The sequence below is a fragment of the Macrotis lagotis genome, chromosome 7, assembly GCF_037893015.1.
Source record: "Macrotis lagotis isolate mMagLag1 chromosome 7, bilby.v1.9.chrom.fasta, whole genome shotgun sequence".
NCBI lineage: Eukaryota > Metazoa > Chordata > Mammalia > Peramelemorphia > Peramelidae > Macrotis > Macrotis lagotis.
In genome coordinates, this window is record NC_133664.1 from 70,256,733 (window position 1) to 70,281,112 (window position 24,380).

The 24,380-nt window shown below is 33.9% G+C and overlaps 1 protein-coding gene across 11 annotated transcripts in view; it reads left to right on the forward strand.

The window, feature by feature from the left end:
* ZEB1 (zinc finger E-box binding homeobox 1) overlaps positions 1-24,380 on the forward strand; it is a 192,440-nt gene that overhangs the window by 111,947 nt on the left and 56,113 nt on the right. For 7 of the 11 annotated variants that reach the window (XM_074193096.1, XM_074193103.1, XM_074193099.1 and 4 more), the window contains 2 exons: positions 12,745-12,818; positions 15,838-16,048. The exons of 2 other annotated variants lie outside the window; for them this stretch is intronic. In XM_074193096.1, the coding sequence (XP_074049197.1) occupies positions 16,024-16,048 (25 nt within the window). In that variant the 5' untranslated portion in view covers positions 12,745-12,818; positions 15,838-16,023. The remainder of the gene's footprint in view (positions 1-12,744; positions 12,819-15,837; positions 16,049-24,380) is intronic. 2 more of the 11 variants (XR_012469986.1, XR_012469987.1) reach the window with 2 other exon arrangements.

A 24,380-nucleotide genomic window follows, 5' to 3' on the forward strand; every position in this document is an offset into this window, starting at 1 on the left:
CCAGCTCCAAAAAAAAGGAAACTTAGTACAATAATTATAGTAGACTTTTAATATTCTTGGACTGGAATATTGTCCAGAACTGGACAAATTTGCAGAAAGGGTATAACAAAAAAGGAAAACTTATAAGTAAACAGATTGTTGGGGAAAAAATTCAATTTCATAGCTCTTTGACAACTTCTGGATGGGACTACTAAAGAAATGACTAATTTTCAACATCACAAAGCACTTTGAAAAAAACTGACCATGTTAGGACATAAAGAATAAATAAATGTAAAAAAGGCAAATATACTAAATATATACTTTTCTGCATGTAGCATTAAAAATGGTAATGTTAAAGGAGATGTCAACAATGAAAGTAACAGTATCCTAAATAATGAGTGTCCAAAGGGGGGGAAAATGATTATTTAAAAGGAAAATAATGAATGAAAATTTAAAGCCTGAATGGTATCATTTAGGAAATAATGCAAGAAAATTCCCTAGAAGTAATTGAGAAAATACAAAATACAGATGGAACAAAATTTATGATTTGTAGTTAAAGGCATTCCTCAGAAGAAACAATACTTTTTAAAATATACATTAACAATATACAAGAGAGAATTAATAAACTGAGCATTAGAAAATAAATATCCTAGAACAAGCACTTGATGATCAGCAGACAAATAAAATTTTGAATATAAGTAGTTTTTAAGCTGAAAAAATGAAGTTGATTAAAAAAAGAAAACTAGTAAATGTAAACCATTAGGTAAAAATGAAAAAGGATTATTTTTGGTTGATCTTGTCAACATAAGTATTCCCACCAAGACAGATCACAGACTGTGACTAGCCTACAAAATTCTTGTATTAAATTGATTAAATCTGCCATGAGATCTTCCTCCCCAATTTGTTAGAGGACTTCTAGCACCCACCCCACCCCACCCCTCCTCCATATTGTGTATATATCAGTGGAGCAGAGAGGTCTTCAGTCCTTCATCCCTTACTCTTAGGTACTCTCTGAGCAAGTTGCCTATGTATATCAGTACTACGCTACCAAACCCTGGTAAGGTGTTTCAGATTCACCTTTTCACTATCCTCAACTTCAGTTCTTCAAAAGTTTGATAATAATGACCCACATCCATGCTTCATTAAAGTAAAAATGTTGATGCTAAAAAGATGAGGCCTTGTTTAGATCATAAAAAGAACCACATTATTTCCCAATAGCAATTTAGTTCACTTTCCTTTTCTGTTCAATTAAGGGCCAAGTTCATTGTTCATTTTTAATAGCAATCCAAGTTTTTATATACTTATAGATAGGATCAATGAGTTGTCAATACATTTACATATCATGTCTAGTTTTTTTTAGATAAACAATTAAACTGATTTCTTTTGAGACATCATGGTTCTCATTGATCCAGGACTTGATACAATTAGCAAAATGTTTTCTGCAGACAGTAACATCAGTAGAATTTCATCATCTATATAGAATCCCTCTTCAGTCTGTATTTTGCCACTGAGCCTTTGGCAAGTATGTTTCCCTATTTTAAGCATTATTTAATAATAAGGAAAGAACTCAAACCACAAAAAGACATATGTGTATGTGTATGTGTATAAAGTTTAAAAATGCACTATATAAATTGTATCAGCAAAATCAGTCTCTTAAAGAAAATTGATAATTACCTCCAAAAATACTCAAACTAATAATGGCAGAAATATAAATCTTAATCATATCTAAGACAGAGAACTCAAGCCATAAATTAACTACTACCAAGAGGGGAAAATAAAGCAAGCAATAAGAAAATACCTGTGATAAATTTATATTGATCTCACTTTCTTACATAAGACTAAAACATTTTCTAATAGATAAGATACCAAAGGTATGAACAAGTAGTCTTCAAAAGAATGTATGTAGTCTGTTGGCCAACAAGAAAAATGCTCAAAATAAATAAAATTTTATATAATTTGATGCTCATCGAAGTAAAGATTATAAAAGATGAAAATTGCCAGCATTAAAAGACCATGTGAAGACCAGTACATAGTTACTGTCATAAGAGCTATGTGTTTGTCCAAGGATTCTGGAAAACATTTTGGAATTACATGAAAAAAAGTTATTAAACATGATAAAAGAAAAAATGATAAGGGCTCAAGGGAGGTAGAAGTGGAGGCAAGACTATATAGAAGAACTATATTAGAAAGATCTTAACATCCCCCCCCCACAACCACAGTATTGTGGCTACTAATCTAGGGCCAGACACCCTAAAGAGTCAAGTCTACTGGGCCTTAGGAAGCATTGCTAACAATAAAACTAGTGGAGGTGATGGAATTCCAGCAGATTGATTTAAAATCCTAAAAGATGATCCCATGAAAGTACTGCGCTCCCTATGCCAGTGGAATGGAAAAGAAGAATTTATGTCCCAACCCTAAAGAAGGGCAATATCAAGAGTGCTCAAATAATCACAACTGTATTCATTTCACATATCAGCAAGGTTATGCTTGTGATTCTGAAAGCTGGCCTTAAGCAGTATATGACCTGAGAATTAGCAGAAGAATCAGAGACCAGATTGCCAATAATCGCTAGATTGTACAGAAAGCAAGGGAGTTCTAGAAAAACATCTTCTCCTGCTTCGATAACTATGGAGCAAAATGAGGCAAGTCCTCAGAGAAAGAGCAGTGATGGAGCATCTCGTCTCCTGAGGAACCTGTATGCAGCAAGAAGCAATAGTTAGAACCAATCATGGGACAACTGATTGGTTTCAGATTGGAAAAGAAGTATGATAAGGCTTAATATTGTCACCTTATTTAATTTATATGCAAAGTACATCATGCAAAATGCCAGACTGGGTGAATTAAAAGTCAGAATTAAGGTTGTTGAGAGATATATCAATAATCCCCAATATACAGACAATACTTGATAGCAGAAAATGAAAAAGTATTCAGCAGCCTCTTGATGAGGGTGGAAGAGGAGAGTGTAAAAGCTGGTTTGGAACAACATCAAAAAAAAAAAAAAAAAACCTTAATATGATGGCAACTGGTCCCATCAAGTTCTGGCAAGTAGAGTGAGAAGAAATGGAAGCAGTATCCTATTTTATATTCTTGGACTTAAAGCTCCCCAATACTGCAGATGGCAGCTACAACCATAAAATTAAAAGATGCTTGCTCCTTGGTTGGAAAGCAATAGAAAATATGGATAGCATATTAAAAAGCAAAGACATCAGCATGGGTCTGTATAGGCTGTGAGAGTTGGATTTTAAGGAAAACTGTTTCCCCAGAATTGATGCTTTTGAATTATTGTTGTGCTGAAGAGTCCTTTGGACAGCAGGGTGATCAAAACAGACAGTATTTAAATTAATTCAGACTATTCATTGGAAGGTTAAATACTGAAACTGAAACTTAAAATAGTTTGGTCACATAATGAAAAGATGGCTGTCATTGGAAAAGACCTTGATATTTGGGAAAGATTGAAAGGAAGGAGGTGACAGAAGATGAGATGGATAGATGGTGCCAAAGAAGCAACAAAAATAAACTTGGACAGATTTTGGGAAATAGTGGAGGATAGAAGGACCTGACACAATCCAGGGGTCCTAAAGAGTCAAATAGGACTTAACAACTGAACAACATCAAAAAAACTATTAATGCAATTGGACCTACTAATTATAATACTGGTAATATACCCCCTAAAGACCCCATATGTAGCAAAGTAGTCATAGAAGCACCTTTTTTGTGATAACAAAAATAGAAATAACATTAGGTACTTAGCAAAGGGGAATGAGGAGACAAATTATAGTATATGACGATAATGGAATTGTCTTGCCTTAAGAGTTCAGAGGAACATAGGGAAAACCTATATGAGGTGATGCAGGGTGAAGAAGGGAAAGAGAGAAGAAACATATGTAATGAAGAATACAGTAACACAATGGAAACAACAATAAAAGACAGCAGAACTAAGATCAAATGAGACAATCATTATTAGTTCACTATTATTGTGTCATGAATATTAAAACATACACAAAAGAAAGAAAAGCATCAAATTACAACTACTCATTTCCTATTCTTCTTACTTCTGTTCCATCATAGAGAGTGCTCTTCAGACATGAAAGTTGAAATGAAATTGCATTGAGGCAATAGAAGCCCAAATAGGAAGATACTGAGAGACTACATGTCTTCTCTAAATAAAATCAAGTCTCAAGAGTTGGTGGTAAATCTGGTGGTAAAACTTAAAGATGTGATCATAGAATATCTGATAATGTGCTTGGTCTTGAATTCATTCTCCTTGTGTCTGATTGGTCTGTGTAATGCTTAAAGACAGAACTGGGTCTAGTAAGTGAAAGTTGGAGTAACAGGCAGTCAGATGTTAACTCAGAATGTGAAGAATTTTTCTGACAAGTGTAGTTGTATATAAGTGTAATGGTTTGGGGCGGCTAGGTGGCACAGCAGATAAAGCACCGGCCCTGGAGTCAGGAGTACCTGGGTTCAAATCCCATCTCCGACACTTAATAATTACCTAGCTGTGTGGCCTTGGGCAAGCCACTTAACCCCATTTGCCTTTCAAAAACCTAAAAAGAAAAAGTGTAATGGTTTTTCTCAAGAAGTCATGCCTTGCTGGAAGTGTTCAAGCAGAGGTTATATTACCAGGGGTTTCATATAAAGAGAATTTCTTCTTTGGTTCAGAGACTGGAAAATTCTTCCAAGATCCATCCCAAACTAAAGTTTCTATTATTTCACTAAGTCAATCAAAACTTAAATCTGAATAAAATCTAAATAACTTCCACTTATAAACAATATTGAAATAATTTGATATTGATAGTCTTGATAACTTCTAGATAACTGCCTGAAACCAAGGGGAAATATTTACCTTTGTTTTGTGCTAGGGAAGAGTAAGGGGGGAAAAAAACTTCAAAAGTCTTCCTTAACTTTTTCAGTTCCCTTGCTTTTATGCTTACATTTACTAATCAGTAGGCTAGTCCTGTGAGCCAGAGTATAGCACTGTAGCAATTACAAACTGTCTGGTTGATTCTTTTTTTTTTAGAGTTGGGTGATTAATTAGTCTATGTTCAGCTGATAAGATGTTATTGCCTTCATTTTTAGTATGCACAAATGCACTGTCTTGTAACATTCAAATGTAAATAAGGTATTATGAATCTTAAAATCTTTGTTTAGTTCTTATATTTTAAAAAAGTATTTAAACAGTCTCTAAGAGCTTGTATGTGAAAGAATGCTAATTTAGGAGCCCTGAGTTTGAGTGTCACCTAGAATCTAAATAACTCTGTTACCACAGGTAAGTCCTTTTTTTCCCTTCTGAACCTGTTTTCTCATGTGTAAAATGAGAATGAACTATAATCCATGGACTAACCACTTCTAAAGTCTGTGTAAAAGCATTATGTAAAGATTAGCGTTCTGTCAGTAGTTGCTATTATTAAGTCTTTAATTTTAGTTTTGGATTAATGTTATGTGGAAAATTATTTGATCATGCTAGTTTTATATATGCATGTATGTATTCAATAATGTATACACACATTTACATGTACACACAGACCATCTTATATGAAAAATAAATTAAGAAATGTACTGGCTCTTATTCATAGCTTAAGCTTTTATTGGCATAGTGAAATGAGCATTAGGTTTCTCTGTGAATTATAGATCTGCCCATAGAGCTCAGACCTGGGAGTGATTACTTGCTCATAGGATTACAGATCTAGATTTAGAAGGCATAGGTCATCTTAGCTAACCTCCTCATATGACAGATGTGTACTGAAGAGCATAAAGCTTTTGGTTTATAAGTGAATACGTGCTTCATTTCATTGGACTTTAAAAAACAATTTACATGATTAAAAGTGATATGAAAATATATTTATGTGTGTATATATTTGTGTATGTATATGTGTGTATGTGTGTATGTTTATGTATATAGAATTGTGTTTGTGGGTGATTTCTTCCTTATCTTCCCTCAAAAAGAAAATTAAAGAGGAGAAAATATCTGTGGCTCAGAAGGCATCCAGTGAGGTATCATCTAGTGGGGGAGAGCACAGCCCCAACCTGGGGGAAGAGGTGAAGAACACTCCTTCCCTGTAAATAGCCAACTAGCCTTCTCCCTAGAGGCATCACTTGGAAGTGAAAGAAAAGTGGGCCAGAAGCCCAAATACTTCTCCTGCTTAGAGAAAGATGGGCTTTGCCTAATGGAGCCCATTATGGCATGAGTCTTTAAATTAGACTATGGTATTCAGAGAGAGTATCTGGAAGAACAGAGAGCAGTGTTTAACCAAATTGTGGCAAGGCTGACTCCACTTAATTTTCAGGAGAGACAATGAAGTTTGCAGAAAATTCCCAAAGCAAATTTCCTTTTCATTCCACTTTTAGATTTTTTTTCTTTAATGTCTTAGTATCTTTTATAGGAAGAGTGAAGGCTATGAAATTTAACAAACAATATCACAAACTCAACAGTTTAGGAACCACTGATTTACAGGGCAAAGATGTAAATATGTGAATATGATACTCTGTCCTTTTTATCCTGCCAATTGTCAGTTAACAGAATTAGTGAAAATGCCCACATTATAGAATTGATCATCTATATATAATGTTATAGTTATAAACCTACAAGGTGAGGCAGCATGACCTGGTGGGAAAAAAAAGAGTTGACTTCATGACACAGGTTCAGGTCTTGGCTATAACACATCCTGGCTGGGTCACCTGGGCTAAATAAAGTAACTCCCATTTGCTTCAGGCAGGACAAGTCCCTATCCATGAGCAAACTGAGATGAAGGGTAGTGGAGTTAGTGGAGGTCTCCCAGGTTGTAAACATGAGAGACAGGACTTGAACCCAGGAACCTTTGACTTCAGAGTCCATATTACTCCTGCTGTACCTGCTTCCTCTCTCCCTTTATATTTGATTCAATATATTTTTAATATTCAATACATTTATTTCCTTTTCACCTCTTCCTTAGGTATTGATAATCAAATTAAGGTTACTTTTACACCCGTGAGAACATGACAATCTTTCTATAATTTAATTTTTTTAAATACCAAATAAAAAGAGTATTACACATCAATGCTTTTCATTTTTAATACATATTTGACATATATTATCAAAGCATATAATAATATGGTATATTTGTATCATAGGATATTTATATCATAAATTTGACATATAACTTTCAAAGTCCTCTCTGTGCTTGTAAATCTTGTGATTGTTTCTGATTTTCTCTCATCTTCTATGCATTTTTAAAATGTTGTTTCTTTCTGTTTTTCTTTCACTTTTCTACCTTCTCCTCATCCATTGAAATCTGAAAAAAGGAAAAATATACATCCATACATATATACATGATTTAAAAAAATTGATTACCACTTGGGCCCTGTCCAAAAATGTATATCTTACTCTGCATTTTGAATACAACATTTCTCTTATCAGAAGGTGCGGAAAATGATTCATTCATTAGTCCTCTGAAAGCTTGATTGGTTACTGGATTGGAGTTCTTAAGTCTTTCAAAATTGTTATTCTTTACAGTGTTGTTTTGTATAAATTGTTCTGATTCTGCTCACTTTATACTGCCTTATTTTACACAAGTCTTGCATAGTTTCTTTCAAACCAGCCCTTTTACCATTTCTTATGTCACAGTTATATTCTTTTATGTCCATATGCTATATAATATTTCCACAGTTTATGATGGTACTCCTTGGTTTCCAAATTTTTTGTTGTTACTATCAAAAGAACTGTTATATTTTTTGTTCATGAGTCCATTTATTCTAGGATCTCTTAGTGATATAGTCCATACTGCGGAGTCATATACTGTGCATGTTCAATGCTTTGGGGATATGGCACCATAATGGTTTTCAGGTATGAATGAATCAATTCATAGCCCCACCAAGAAAACATAGATGTATGTTTCCCACGGTCCTCAACATTTATCATTTTCCTTTTTTTGTTCATTTTTACCAGTTTGATGGGCGTGAGATAGAACTTCAAAGTTATTTTAATTTGTATTTCTATAATAACATAGGTTAGCACAATGGATAGAGTGCCAGGTTTGGAGACACGATGATTCCTTTTCTTGAGTTCAAATCCTGCCTGAGACATCTACTAGCTATGTGACCCTGAACAAGTTGCTTAACCCTATTTGTCTCAGTTTCTTTATCTCTAAAATCAGTTGGAGAAAAAACCAACTTGGAAAATGACTAACTAGCAACAAAATTAATAATTTACTAGTTATTTAGAGCATTTTCTCATTGTTTGATAGTTTAGATTTCTTCATTTGAAAATTACACATTTACACCCTTAGACCACCAATCTTTTGAGGAATGGTTCCTATTCTTAGATAGTTTTAATCAATTTTTGGGCATTAGGCCGTTATCAGAGAATCTTTTTGCAAATATTTTTCCTATTTAGCAATTTTCTTTGTAATTTAATGATTGTGGGTTTATGACAAACTACTTTACATTTTTGACAGAAATTTTTGTCAAAGAGTAAGTTCTTACCCCAGATACTGGGGTCTTTAGGTTTATTGAACACTAGGCTACTATGTTTCTTTGCTTCTGTGTGTTATATGCCTAAACTGTATCACTGATGAACCTTTATTTTAACCATTACCAGATAGTTGTGATGATTACTGCTTTGAGAATAATTTAAAATATGGTATTGTTAGGCCAGATAGCTGGGTAACACAATAGATAATAGACTTGAACTCCTGAGTTCAAATTTGGCCTCAAATTCTTACACTGTAATCCTGGGCAAGTCATTTAACCCTGTTTGCCTCTGTTTTTTCATCTGAAAATGGGATGGAGAAAATATGGCAAGCTACTCCAGTATCTTTACCAAGAAAACTCCCAAAAAGGGAGTCATGAAGAGTCTGACACAAATGAAACAACAATTAGTAGGCCCTAATCATTTCATTATTTCCCTTGTGATTCTTGGCCATTTGTTCCCCAGATAAATTTCATCATTTTTTCCTAACTCCAGAAAAGTAATCTTTTGGGAATTAAATTGACATGTCAATCAATATGCAAATTAATGTAGATAATGTCATTTTTGTAACGTTAGTGTTGCCTTCCTTTAAATAATATTTCTCTGTTTAAATTTGTCTTTATCACTGTAAAGTGTTTTGTTGTATTCTTATAGTTTCTGTGTGTGTTTTTTAGATGGATTCCCAGATAATTCATATATTCTGTAAACTTAGGAATGGAATTTCTCTTTCTTTTCTTCCTTGTTGGATTTTGTTGGTAATAATAGGGATTTCAATGATTTATGTGAGTTTATATTGTATTCTCTAAGTTTGTTGAAGTTATTGTTTCAATTAATTTTTCATTGGTTATTTTGGGTTCTCTAAATCCAAAAAGAGAGTGGGTTTTTTTCTTTTTATGTATAAAATTATTTTATAATATTATTTACATTTACATTTATATATATTTATAATATATTATATATATATTTATAATATATATTATATATATTTATAATATATATATTTATAATATAATATAATATTATAAATTATTTTCTTGCCTTATTGCTGTAGCTAACATTTCTAGCACTATGTTAAATAAAAGTGATAATAATAGTCATCCTTACTTTACCCCTGTTTATATTGGAAAAGTTTCTAGCCTTTCTCCAAAATATTTAATGCTGACTCAATAGTTTTAGATAGATTTTCCTTACCATGAGAAAAGCTTTCCTTGGGAGTTGTGCTTTATAGAGTGCTTTTTAACTGAAATAGGTTCGACTTTGTCATTATTTGTTATTAATACAATATACTATATTTGTAATTTTTCCTATATTAGTCAATGACATTAGTCATTCTTGATTTAAATCCAATCTTGTCAGAATATATAATTTTAAAAATAGTATCCTTTTTAACATTTTTAATTGGAATGTTCATTGAGGATATTGATTTGTAGCTTTCTTTGTCTTCAAATATTTTAGAAAAATACATTTTTCTCTTTTTTGCAAACAGTTTATATAACATTGAAATTATTTTTAAGTGTCTGTTAGACTTCACTTATTAATCTACCTAGTTTGGGGTTGTTTCTGATTTTTTGGTTGTTTTTTTCCCCTTTCGGAATTGATATATGGCTTATCCAATTTCTTTTTCTGACATTGTGTTATAGAAATAATTTCTTAGTCAATTAATCTGAATATTTCCTGTTTGTATAAACATCCATCTATTTCATCTAACATATTTGTTTTATTAACATATAATTGGGAGAATGGCTTCTGATAAGCTCTTGGTTATATTTAACAATCCAGTGGGTTTTTTACTTTCAATTTTGTAATTTTTTCTTTGATTTTCAGAATTTTTATTTTACTATTTGTGCTTTCTGAAGAGCATGTTCTCTTGTTAATAAAGTGCCATTCATAGTAGGCCTGTGCTCTTTCCCATAGAAACACTCTTATGTGTTGTTATTTATGTATCTATGTATGTGTTATTTCTCTTGAATAAAATTCCTTAAAAGCAAAGACTTATGTCTTTATTTCCCCAGCCTAGAACAGATAGCAGCACATAGTAGGCTCTTAATAAAGGCTTCTTGAATTGTATTAAATTATACTTTGGAAAGTTAAACAAGCACAGAAAAATGAGGACCTTGTTTAGGTCCTACTTAATAGGTTTAGAACTAGAAGAGGCCTTCATGGCCATAGGCCAAGCCCCAAAACAAAACCGAATATAAATGAGTAGTAGGATCTTGGACTGAGTGGTGGGCATGGAGCCAGAGGAGCTTGGCAGATGAGAAGAATACCCCATTCTGCCTCACAGGCTTCTTATAAGGAAAGTTATTTGTTAAGATTTGAATGTCATATATAAATGTAAGGAGCTATGTAAATATTAGTATTATTCCTACTCTTAAAACCTTATCCTATGTCATGCAGTTTGACTTGACCAAGATTTTGCATATAATAAAAAGTAAAGCTCTGACATATTTAGTATTTTTAAAAAATCTGTAATTTCACCCATGTGGATTTTCTACCACAAATCTTACCATCTAGTCCATTCAATGAAAAATAAGGAAAGTCTCCTTTCCTTCTGAAATTGTCATAGGTCAAATTTGAACTCGGGATGAAGAGTCCTCCTGCCTATAGACCTGGCACTCTTATCCCCTGTACTACCTTGCTGTCCCAGGGCCATCCCAGGAGAAATGCCCATAGCTCTGTCTCCTATGAGTATGTCTTGTTACTCTGAAAAAAAAATATGGTGTTCCTGACCACAAAGTCTTGAGGACAAGGCAAATCATGATATATGAAGCAATTGAAAAAGATAAAAATATAGCATAGATAATAAAATATCAAAGGGAACATAACTGTGTCAAATGTTATGGTTCAGAAAAGAAGTTCTAGTTCATGTCATAAAGAGAAAGACATTAGTATTGATTGAAAGTATTACCTCATAATTCTCTATACACCTTGAGATTTGAGATGGACCTTTAAAGACCTGTTAACATTGAAAATAGGTAAAGTGAAGGTGGGAGATTATACCAGGTATTTGCAAAATATTGAAAGGCAATAAATATACGGCTTTGCAATCTTCCCAGTGTTACTGTCTTGTATGGTATTTAACATTTGCTGTATATGGTTAAATCATAAGTTTCTTGTAGGACTGAATAATGCTATTTATATCCATCAGAAGAATGTAAAACAGATACTCAATAAAATATTTTCACTACAGCAAAATTGCAATATATACTGATCTATTTTTGATCATAGAATATTCCTTTGAAAACAGTTCTATGCTTACTTTAAATGATTGTGGTCAATGTTCCATAAAACAAGCATAAATGCACTATATCTATTGATTTCATAAGAAACCCTAGTATATTAGAAAGTATACATGTAGCACATAGAAAAACAATTCTACTATATCATAAATCAGACCTAAATCAAATATGCCCATTTTAAAGGTATTGAAGATTTAATTTTGCTGTTTTTTTAAAAGAAATTAGGTGGGCATTTGAGGAATAATTTGGGTGATCTAATTAAGGACATTATAAAAAAACTGGAAGAAAATTTTACATGATGCTTTTTCTCCCCTTCAATAAACAAGTACAGTTTTTCTGAAAATATTCAATTGTTCTGAGAACTTTGATCAGAGTAATGAGTACACAACATATATTTATAATTCAGTAACCTTTTTAATCTCATTTAATATTACTTTTCTTCAATAACTCTGCTTTCCAGACAAACTATATTTACTAAGTTTTATTATTCCATCTCCTTACTTCCAATTCCTTAAATGTACTCTCTTCATTAGTGCCTTTCATAGTATTTTATCTTTACTCCTCCCTCAAGAAGTCCTCCCTGTTCTACTTCCCCAAGTGTTAGTGCTGTTCTTCCTCCTCAGTTTTCCTTCTACTATATTTAGCTGCATACTGAACAATAAATTTTAACATTTCTCCTCTGATGTGATATGGAGCCATTTTCCTGGGCCTAGTCCTATGTCACTATCTCTGTAACACAGTTTGTTTATATCATTTTGAATTATTCTCTGATTTTTTCATGTGCACTGAAATGTATTCTCCTATCTAGATTATAAGCAACTTTGAAGGAAGGGACTGTCTTCAATATCTTGTGCATTCCTCCATAGTACCTAACCCCAGAGTAGATGCAAAGTCTGCAACTTTTTAGAAGCAATCGGTTCAGTCTTTTATTCACTATAATTTATTATTTGAGACCAAAAAATATATGCAGACATTCTTTTTTATTAAAGATTTTATTTGAGTTTTACAATTTTTCTCCCAATCTTACTTCCCTCCCCACCCCCATGGAAAGCAATCTGTCAGTCTTTATTTTGTTTCCAGGTTGTACATTGATCCAAATTGAGTGTGATGAGAGAGAAATCATATCCTTAAAGAAGAGACAAGAAGTCTAAGAGGTAACAAGATCAGACAATAAGATATCTGTTTTTTTTCCCTAAATTAAAGGGAATAGTCCTTGAACTTTGTTCAAACTCCACGGCTCTTTATCTGGATACAGATGGTATCTCCATGGCAGACAGCCCCAAATTGTCCCTGATTTTTGCACTGATGGAATGAGCAAGTCCATCAAGGTTGATCATTGCCCCCATGTTGATGTTAGGGTGTACAGTGTTTTTCTGGTTTTGCTCATCTCACTCAGCATCAATTCATGCAAATTCCTCCATGCTTCCCTGAATTCTCATCCCTCCTGGTTTCTAATAGAACAATAGTGTTCCATGACATACATATACGACAGTTTGCTAAGCCATTCCCCAATTGGTGGACATTTACTTGATTTCCAATTCTTTTCCACCACAAACAGGGCTGCTATGAATATTTTTGTACAAGTGATGTTTTTGCCCTTTTTCATCATCTATTCAGGGTATAGACACAGTAGTGGTATTGCTGGATCAAAGGGTATGCTCATTTTTGTTGCCCTTTGGGCGTGGTTCCAAACAGCTCCCCAGAAAGGTTGGATGAGTTCATATGTAGACATTCTTCAAGATTTCTAGAAGAAAGACAGCTTGATCTGAGGTCTAGAGGAAAGACCTTGGTGCAGCCCCTGCCTCTGACTCATGCAAGTCCTCCCTCCAACCCCAAGTTACAGAAAAGAGGTTGACTTCTCCCTCCAGGAGTGCAGACCAGAGAGCACTTTGGATGGTCTTGTCAGTGTCTTCCCCTCAGTCCTTCCCAAGGACTCATATCGAATGAAAGATGTGTTTTAGAGGTTTTCATATCATACAACTCACCATCAAAGCATGTTGTTGTTGTTGTTGTTGAATAATGTCGGGTTCTTCCTGACCCCATGGACCATAAAGTACATGGGCTTTTCTTGCCATTTCCTTCTTTGATGAATCAGGGTACCTGGAGGTGAAGTGACTTAGCCAGTCACATAGCTGGTGAGGCCCAGCACCAGGCTTGTTGCCCACCCTCAAGAAATAATGCCTCTAGGGGCGTCTAGGTGGTGTAGTGGATGGAGCACCGGCCCTGGAGTCAGGAGTACCTGAGTTCAGATCCAGGCTCAGACACTTAATAATTACGTGCAAGCCACTCAACCCCATTTGCCTTGCAAAAAAAAAAAAAAAAAAGAAAAGAAAAAAGAAAAAAATGCCTTTGACGCTGTCTGGGATGGTGCTGAGCTATGGCCCTGATGTTGGCCTTTCCCTGCTTCTCCAGCACTTGTTGGTGACCACCACGAGTTGCCTGCCCACAGCTCCCTCTGTGTGATCCAGCTCTTGTGATGGGAACTACCAAGAGAACAACGGCCTCTTTGAGAGCATCCCCTTCAGGACAGGCCCAGTGCTAAGTGTTTTACAAAGATTTTAAAGAATAATTTATTTTTTATTATTTTAATTATTTTAATTAATTTGTTTATTATTTAATTATTTTAAGAATAAATTAAATAGCATTTTTAAAATGTTTCTAAAACCTAATTTTTTTAGGGGCAGCTCTATGGTGCAGAGGGAAGAGAACACCAGCCCCAGAGTCAGGAGGACCTGAGTTCAAAGCAGGCCTCAGATAGTTGATATTTACTAGCAAGTCACATAACAAGATTATCTTACCCACCCACCCCCAAATAAATAAATGAACTTCATTTGAGAATTTTTAAAATGCAGGTCCTATCAAATTAGTGTAATCTTTGGCTTTCTTAATGACCAAGAGAGGATGAGAAGTCATACCCCTCAGGTGCAAAAATAGCAATGAACCACCAAGTTTTGGCTTGAGCTGAGTGACTTCGTGTCATTTCACTTTCCTGCCTCTGTCCATTGAGAAGGTTGATTAGAGATCTCTCATCCTTGAGAAGAGGCCATCTGGTGTAGCTTTGCTTTTTGTTTATTTTGGTTACTTTTCCATTCAGCAACTTGCTTAGGATACTCCTATTTAATGGAAAACAATCGACAGTTAACCTGTTTGGTCTTATTAAAGTTAATTTTGTTTACATCTGTCTTTTTACATTTCCAAGAGTTACTACATTAAATACAATGATTTTTAGTAAGTCTAAGTTTGGAATATTTGAGTTATTTTTAGCAAATGTAAGTTTGGAATATTTGAGTTATTTTATTTTTTCAAAGATGTGTCTACTTTTAATTCAATTACAAATGAAACTATTCTCATTCTTTTTGGTTATAGTGTTTCTACAGCTATTTTCAATTACTAAGAAACAATCAATTCCTAATTATCTTTAGATCATTTATACTCTTTGCTTCTTTTATCTGATATTATTCTAAATATTTTTCCTTTTCGTTAAGATTTGGTTGTTCAGGAAATAATATTTTATAAAGATATGCTCTCACACATTAAGCCTAATTTTGTAGGCTATATTATATTTTGTAGGCTATATTATATTTCACATGTACCATTCTAATTTCTTCATTTAAAAGAAATAAAGGCAAATGATATTTGCATGATTGTTACTAACAATCTTTTCTTTTTTTATGAAGTTCCCTAAATTATCTTTTTTTTAAATAAATCTGTATTTTTAGTTATCATGTATGCTTCAGTTGGAAAAAAATAGAATATACTAAATTTATCATTTGCCACTAAACATAATATAGTAAGAAAATATTTTTTACTCCAATTATTTTTAGACTTTATGTACTTTAGTATTTTCTGTGACTGCACAGATTTCCTCTCCCTTTGGACCCCTAAGCAAATTAAGAATTAGTTATACATGATCCATTACTTCCTCTATCTAGACAGAGAGCAATTTGGGGGTTTTAATAAAAAGTCCCTTAATATTAAAAATGTTAGTAACTTAGAGAATTTACTCAATCCATCTTTAACCTTTTACATATGTTCCTTTTTGTGATATTGGCATAATTTACTCCTATAGTGATTTTTTTATTTTATAAACTTCAATATTAAATTTTTCTATGTATAGGTTAACATAAAGATTAATAAGCAAACCTTGTATTTTTCCCATTTCTTGTACTTCAGATTCATAGACTATTTTGACCTGGAAGGAACTTTTCCCCTCCCCCATTTCCTGCTGCCATAGATACCTAACCACTAAAGAAGTTAGTTCCTTGGAGTTGCCACTCTCATCATTCATTCAACAAATCCTGATTAAACATCCTCTATGGGCAAGGTACAGTCATGTGTTGGCACTGCTGAAGATGATGAATGAGGCAAGAAGTCTCGCCTCAAGGTGCTTACATCTTAGAAAACAATACCGGACCTTGAACAAAGATGAAAGTCAGTAAAAAATAAGGGGCCAGAGAAATCATTTTTGTTTCTTGGGTCAGGAAGGTCATCTTTGGCAGAAGTATCCTCTTAGCTACTGTATCTTTAAGGATAGGCACAATCCCCACAGGTGGAGATCAGGAGAAAAGACATTTTAGGGAGAAAGAGCAACATGAACAAGGGAGCTCAGAACCAGGAAGGCACCAAGTTAATTTGAGAAATTACAGTTAGTACAGTTTGGCTAGAGGTTATGTAGAAGGAGAGAATTTTCCTTGAAAATTAGATTGTGGAAAGACATGGGGAAAGACTAAGAAAACTAGTTCTACTTGATAAGGTAGTAGTTAATTTTTTTTTTTCTGATGAGTGGCTCAGACATAGTAGATTTGCTTTTAATCTCCTAACAGTATTCCAAATGAATTGTTTGTGGAAGAGACTAAAGGTAGAAAAATCAGTTAAGAGCTTGTTAAAATACCATGAAATCTAAGTTTGGTGTGAATAGTCAGATGGAATAGAACCTGAATAGCTATGTATGAATGGGGTTGGGGGACAAAGAGAAGTCAAAGATAATTATTTCTTGCCTGGCCAACTTTGTCATTACAATCATTGGTAGAAGAAAATTGATGTGTTTAGGGAAGCATTTACTTGCTATCTTATTCTGCATGGTCTTAGGGAGGAGAGAGATATTTATAAGAAAACACTTTATAATGGACTGCCTCTGGAAAGAGTCAAATTTTCCTCTCTAAAGGAGGGAAGACCAAAGACCAAGTCTTCAACCAAGTTAGATGACACTTTGGGAAATCCTCTGAACTCCAGAGCAGACTTGTAAATATGTGATACATAGATAGATGGATAGACAACTAGATAATAGATAGATAGATACACATTCATACAGGAGCATATATGTATGTTCTATATGAGTTTTGTTTATCATATATTTTGATAATTTCATTTCTATGTTTTCCTTTGCAGTCTTAGATATTTTCTTTTTTTTCTATATTGAAAACTATTATTCTGAAAAGAGAACCATAAGCTTCACCAGATTGGCAGAGGGATCCATAATACAAAAATAGTTTAAGAACCGATAGTCTAATGATTTTTCCTGTTCAATCTAACCTTGACTAAATGCTCTCTAAGAATTTTTTTTTCAATTATGAGTTGCATTGTTTCTAGGAATTATGTTCCCATTAACAAAAATGAGGAATTCCTGAGATGATTTGCAGGAATGAAGTTAGTTTACCCAGTTTGAATTGTTGTGATGTGGTAGAAAGAACAGGAAAAAGTTGCTGGGAAATTTGGTTCTAGTACTTAAATGAAGCATTTTTTGATAGAGAAAAATCAAGAAGTTACTCCACTCAGAAATTTTCTAATGATTGATTCTGTATTTCACATACCCTTTTACCAGCTTTTCTCTTATTGATGCCCCACTTCAGAAATGTCAAACTCACCAAATTCCCAACTGCTATCCTAAGCATATTAAAGTAACTGGGATATGTTTAACAAAATTAAAATACATTCCAAAATAGATAGTATTAATTTGTGGTTTTCTAAGTCAGTATGTGACCTGTTGGAATTGAATTTTATTTGAATTTGACACCACTACCCTAATCTTTATTTTCCTATATTGCTTACATTCTTTAGGGGACTGAATGAATGAAAGTACATTAAGTACATACTCTGTTTACATTAGTTTTTTGAAGAGAAAAAGCAACTGTATAACACATTCATTTCCTTAAGAATATAATATTTAAAATTACTTTTATAATAGAGTAATTCTACCCCTCCCCAAGAGTATCTCATTTCCTAGGCAGAATTTCAGGACCTTTAGTTTTTCCTCTATATTTCTTTTCTTGTACACAATCCTGATGACAGAGAACAATCAAGGTATTTGTTCAGATCCCACCACCATTTTTCATCCCTAGATTGCTGGGAAATCATTCTTATCTCATAGGAGTCTCCTGGAATCTGGGGATAAGAAAAGTTAACACATTATAGTCCCTTAAAATATTTTACTTCTTGGTAGACTGTCCCCTGCTCTTAAAAGCACAATTGATGATTTATTTGGGGGCTTTTTCCCTCTTTTTCAAGATTTTCCCCTCTGAATTGTAGACTTTATGTGAAAGATTGTCTTCTCATGCTCTGACTGCAGGTTTGGAGATGATTTGGGTACAGAGTACACTTAGATCTGTATTAATTTAGCCCTAATAACAGGAAAATCATGTTGTTTGAATCAACAAATATATAGAAATGCATTGCGCCTGTGGTCTAGAGTAATATGATTAACTCCTGAAGGGAACTGAAAGTTAATCTTTATTTTACACATATCCTATGTCTAGCCCAAATTTCAAAGCTTTATACTGTTTCTACTGAATTTCCTTTCCTATAGCTTAATGATTTAACATGTTTATAAGGAAGTGTAGTTGTATTGCTCTTTTGTTGAACTGTATTCATCTAATTTTTTTTGTTTAAATCATTCTTGTATTAATTCCCTGAGAAAAAGATGATTAACAGTATGGGGTCATAATTGGTGTAGTTTGTATTCATTATATAGTAATCAGTAATACTGAAAAGAATATACTATGTGAATGTACTTTAAAGAATATATAGAATACAAAGAATACAGCAATGGTGCACTCTGGTTTTGCTATGACTGTTTTGAAAAAAACAATACTTGCTATTTTGAATTATGTGAGATTCTGATTATTTAAACTTGTGATTTCCTGAGGATGTTGTGTTTGTGGTGAATTTTGTTATCTATGGGTTTCCAAGGTGGCAGTATCATTCTAGATACAAAAATTGTATTTTGAGTAGCTAATAGTTTCAGTAGTACTATTCAGTCTAACATTCTGGGATTCTATGAAGAAACAATATGATTAATGAGGTATAGTTTTTTGTAATGAAATTAAAGATAATTAATTATTTTCTATGGGATTGTAATGATGAAAACACATTAACTTTTTTTAATGTCACATACTTTCCCCCTGGGTTCATGGTATTCTATTACTTTAATTAAATCTAGGAACTGATAATAAATAATGACAGTAAAATTGAGAATGTGTCACTGCTTAGCTCACCAGCAGATACTGTATTTCTTCAGCCAAAAATTGGAACAGGAATATACAAATGTAGTTGTAGTGAGTTTGATTTCTAAACTTTTGAGGGTAGAGGAGTATCTGTTATATACATTACTGATCCCTTGTTTTTATTCTGTTTTCTTTTATGCATGCAAGTTTGCTTGTTTTTATTATAGCAACTAACATATCCAGTTTGGGATTTTGGATTGTTTTGCAGAATTTCCTACAGAATCACAGTATTTATTGGAACATGAATGGGGATTTCATGAGAACATTTAAATATTGCCTATATTTTTCTACATATATTAATTTACCCATGGTCCAGTACCCTCAAGGTTTAAGCTTAACAAGGACCAGATTCAATCTGGTGAGCATCCCTAAAATCTTTAGTTTCATTTCCTCTCCACCAAGAATTGCTTCTTGAGACCTCAAATACAGTTTATTCCTGGATTCCATCAACCACATCTCCCCTAGTCTATGCCTTTGTATTGTATGGTTTCCCCCACCAAATCTATAATGTAGATTTCCCCAAATGTGAATAACATAGACAGAATTCATAAAACTCAAAAAGGACTTCAAGAGACTAGAATCAATTGACACAATTCTTTTCTTTTTTGGTGAGTCCTACTTTTTCCCCAATAATCTGTTCATACAGTCTTCCAGATTATTGTGCCATTCTGAAGTTTGACTATCCTTCAGAAGGGAAATGAACTTAGAATAAATAGCAAGAGTCACCTCTTTTCCCCATCTGGGGACAAACTCTCTGCCAGTGGCCTTTGCTATGCCTTCTTGGGTAGTATGAATGAGAGCATATGCAGCAGCAACATCTTCTCCAAAGCTCCCTAAGGAAAAAAAAAACTGCAAAAATGAGCCTGTGTGAGAGCATAACCTTTTTCTTCCCAGGGTACAATTCACCTTCAATTCTCCTAGATTTCTCCAGGCAATAGTCAACTCTCAGGAATCTTCCAAAGGATCAATTTTTACCCTTAAAACTTTCCACTATAAAGAAGATGATCCCAGAGTATGGAGAGAGAGCCCACACTAATCACATCAACTCCAGAAATGTCCTGGATTCCCTCAATAAGTACCAGTCAGCACATCCATAATCCTTTATTAGATAGATACAATCAAAATTCAAAGTCTTGACTCCCATCAAAATTCATCATGTTTCCTAAATCAATTTTACCCAATTAAATAATGAAATTGGAATACCCATCAAAAGTAAATACCATATGAATTAATTTATTATCAAGAAATAGGTCTCCCAAACCTGCATATCTCTATGAGTTATTTGATTGTTTTATTTGTCTAGAGAGAGAGAAAGAGAAGAAAGAGAAAGGGAGAGAAAAAGAGAGGAGAGAGAGAATTAAAACCTCTCAATTTCTAAAGAATTTTGGATGGATCCAAATTTGGAGACAGGTGCTCCAAAAAGTTTTTGCCAAAGAACCAGCCCCAAGCAGCCACAGAAGAGAAGAAAACCCATAGACCCAAATGAGCTCCCAACTGTTTATGAGCAATATATATATAGCCTGACTCAACTAAAATACATTGCCTTGCTGTTGAGAAGGAAGCTAGTCTTTCTTTAGAACACTGAGGTTTGAAAACAAAAGAAATGAGAAAGAAAATAATGAAAACAAAAATAGCAAAAATAGAAATGACGATCAGCAGACAATAGAGAAGAGAAGAAGCATTGGTAATAAAATAGAATAGAAGGGTCACTGGGGAGAGCATATACCTCCATGTCCATGCAGCTCACTAGCCTGTCTAAATGATGAAGGAAATCCCCATAAGGGTTGCTGGGAATCATAGACGAAGGTTTATGAGAAATCACTTGAGTTAGGCTAATGGGGAACCTGGGCAAATAACACTCCTTAAAAGAAGTATAGTAGGGGGCAGGTAGGTGGGGCTCTGGCCCTATAGTCAGGAGTACCTGAGTTCAAATTCAGCCTCAGACACTTACCTAGCCATATGGCCTTGGGCAAGCTACTTAAACCCATTACCTTGCAAAAACCTTAAAAAAAAAAAAAAGGAGGAGGAGACGGAAATAATAATAGAAATGTAGTAAAGGGAAAAAAACTGTCTTGTCTCTTCCCAGACTTTGTCTATCCTTTTGAGCCCCATTCTTGGCCAGCCTGAATTCACAGCAGCTCACACATTTGGCATTTCTCCTCCTTTTCCCTTTAGAATTTCCTATCTGCCTCTGCCATCTATGCCAATCTTCTACTCTTTCTACTCCAGCCCCTCTCTTCTTCTGTTAATCAGATTCTTTTTCTCCTCACTTGTATTACTCCTATCTGTTTTTCTCTTTTCTCATCTATCAGTTCCTACCACTGAATAACAAATTTTCCATTCCAAATATGCTGAAGAAGTAGTTGGGGAAGTTTCAGGTTTGATTTGATGTAAACAAAGCAGTATTTTACTAAAAATATTCAGTGATCTGAAAAAGTAAATACAACTTTCAAAGATGATATCCTTGTAGCCTTATTGTTTCTCACTTCCATCTAAGGATAAATCAGTTTTAAGACTTGAGAGTTTCTACATATTTGTATCTCAAAAGATATCATCTAAGTTGTTTTAGCACTTTACAGTGTCTTCTTTACCTACCCCTTTCTCTGATTAATTTTGAAATGAAAATTGTATCCAATGGTGGGAGCAAGAATTGATGTTTAGTCAAAGCAAGGGAGAAACTGACTGAAAATCTTTCCCCTAACTCTTAGAACAAGCTCTACTCATTTTTCATGTGGTCAACCATGAGGGAGGGAGCATTTTAGAGTAGGAGATCCCTTGCACAAAGGCCATCACTGCATAATTGTTCTTGTATTTGAAATGGACACTGTCACTTGTAGTTCAACCTTTTGTTGGTTCAAAACCCAACGTGACCTGAAATCCTTTTTATACTGATCCTATATGTAGTGTAGCCTGCTGTCACATGCCAGCATTAGAAAGCTATAAATAGGGAGGCTTGCAGAGGAAATGTGGAGGGCTTAGGAGAGCTTTTTCAAGTGAGGTTGACAAGAAAAGAGGTTTATAAAAGCATAACCCTTCACAAATTGAATAGACAACATTTTTGGCAGCTTCCCTTTACTCTCACTTCTGACCCCCCAAAAAAATACTTTTCTATTTTTTCCAAGTCTGGCATAAAAAAAAGTTGTTTCTTTGAGGTTTAAAAAATCAACAAGTATTTCTTTCCTATTATTTGTCTAGCACCAGGTTTGGCATTGTAGGAGAATATAGACATATGAAATATGTCTTTTGCCCTCAAAAAATCTTACACCTTAATTAAGAAATTAAGTTTATGAGATCTACTTGGAAAGTAAAGTAGAAAAAGTTAAGAACTTTCAGATAGAGTACTGTTTCCAACCCAGAAAATACAGTTCTCTTTAAGTGGTTACCATTGGTTTATATCCTTTTTAAAAATGTAGTCAAATATACTTTTACTCATTTAATTAAGCCTTTTTAATTTTTCACTTTAAATTAAAAAATTATATTGATTCCTTTTGTTTTTAATCACAGCAATTCTAGTTACAGTCCCATCCACTCATTGAACCCTCCCTGATAATAAAAACAGTTAAGTATTGTCCCTTGCAACTGTCTTCTTCTAAAACTTATTTATACATGTAGTTTCATTTCTTTCTCATCAAGCCCAACTATGATCATTACAGTTATTGAACATTTGAATGTTTTAGTGTTCTGTTCATTTACATTATTACAGTTTTTCTCTTGGTTCTGCTTCCCAAATGAGTGTGTGTGTGTGTGTGTGTGTGTGTGTGTGTGTGTGTGTGTGTGTGTGTGTGTGTGTGTGTGTGTGTGTGTGTGTGTGTGAGGTTTCCCACGTGTTTCTGGATTCCTCATATTCATTATTTCTTAAGATACAATAACCATCCTACATGCATTGCATTCACGCACCATTATTGTTTGGCTACTCCCCAATCAATAAGTACCTACTTTATCTCCAACTTCTTTTTTTTTTCACAAAAGGTTCTTAGAAATATTTTGGTAATGGTAATATTTTGGCCTTCTTTTCTGTCTAATGACAGAATATTAATACATCCTAGGGATATAGTATGCTCAGTTGTATACAGTCTCTGGGCTCTGAACATTTTAGTGACTTTTCTGGAATAATTACAAATTATTTTCCAGAATAATTGGATTAATTCACAGCTCTCTCAACTGTGCATTGGTTTGGTTGTTTTTCCACAGTTTGTCTGACATAGACTATTTCTGTGTTATCAACACTGCCATTTTGCTAAGTATGAAGCCCTCAGAGTTTTAATTTGCATTGCTGTTATTGATGATATGAAACAATATAGTTGTTGGTTTTTACAAAGATCCCAAGGTCATCCACTGCATCCCAGACCATAACCAGTCATTCTGTCTTTTGTCGTGCCACTGAATTTGGATGATTCTAGAAGACAGGGTGGCTAATGGTTTTTGAGTAACTCAAAAATCCAAGGTATCATCCTGTGAAGTCACTGGTCCTCTTTGAAAATGAATGACAAAAGAACAACTAATGTCTAAATGCTGTTGACTAAATGGTTTTTTAAAGTCTATACAAAGTTCTTCAAGTTACTCAAACCAAAAGTCTGCTTTTCTCTAACATGGATAGATAAAACAGCCCACCCAAGCAATCCTTATATGTAATATTTGAGGGTTGTGAAAGGAGAGATCTTCCTTAGCTAGATAGTGAGTGTTTCTTGAGGCAATTTCTTAGAGTGGGTTAGAGGCTCTCAAGCAAAATGTATCTGATAGAGCACCAGCCCCGGATTCAGGAGGACCTGCATTCAAATCTGGTCTCAGACATTTAGCCTAACTGTGTGATCTTGGGCAAGTCACTTAGCCTCATTGCCTTAAATAAATAAAAAAAAAAATTTAATGTATCTGATAGACCCTAAATTTGCCAATTCTTCACTTTGATTCTGAAAATTCTTTTTGACCACATCTCACAGAAAATTATTGTTTGCTAGTCTGAAAAAGAAAAATGTTGATTCAGTGAATTAAGTAATGCTTTAAAATCAGTTAAGAATTCCAGTTTAGGGTTTGTCTTGAGATCTTGTGTGACCTTGCACAAATCAAATAGCCTTTCATATCTCTGATCTGTAAAATATGGATGTCAGTGTCAAAGTTACTAACAAGGTTGTTGTAAGGGGCAGGTAATAAAAATTATGAAGCACTCTGTGTCTTACAAATGTTCATAAATTAAAATATATAGCATTTCTATTCTTTGGC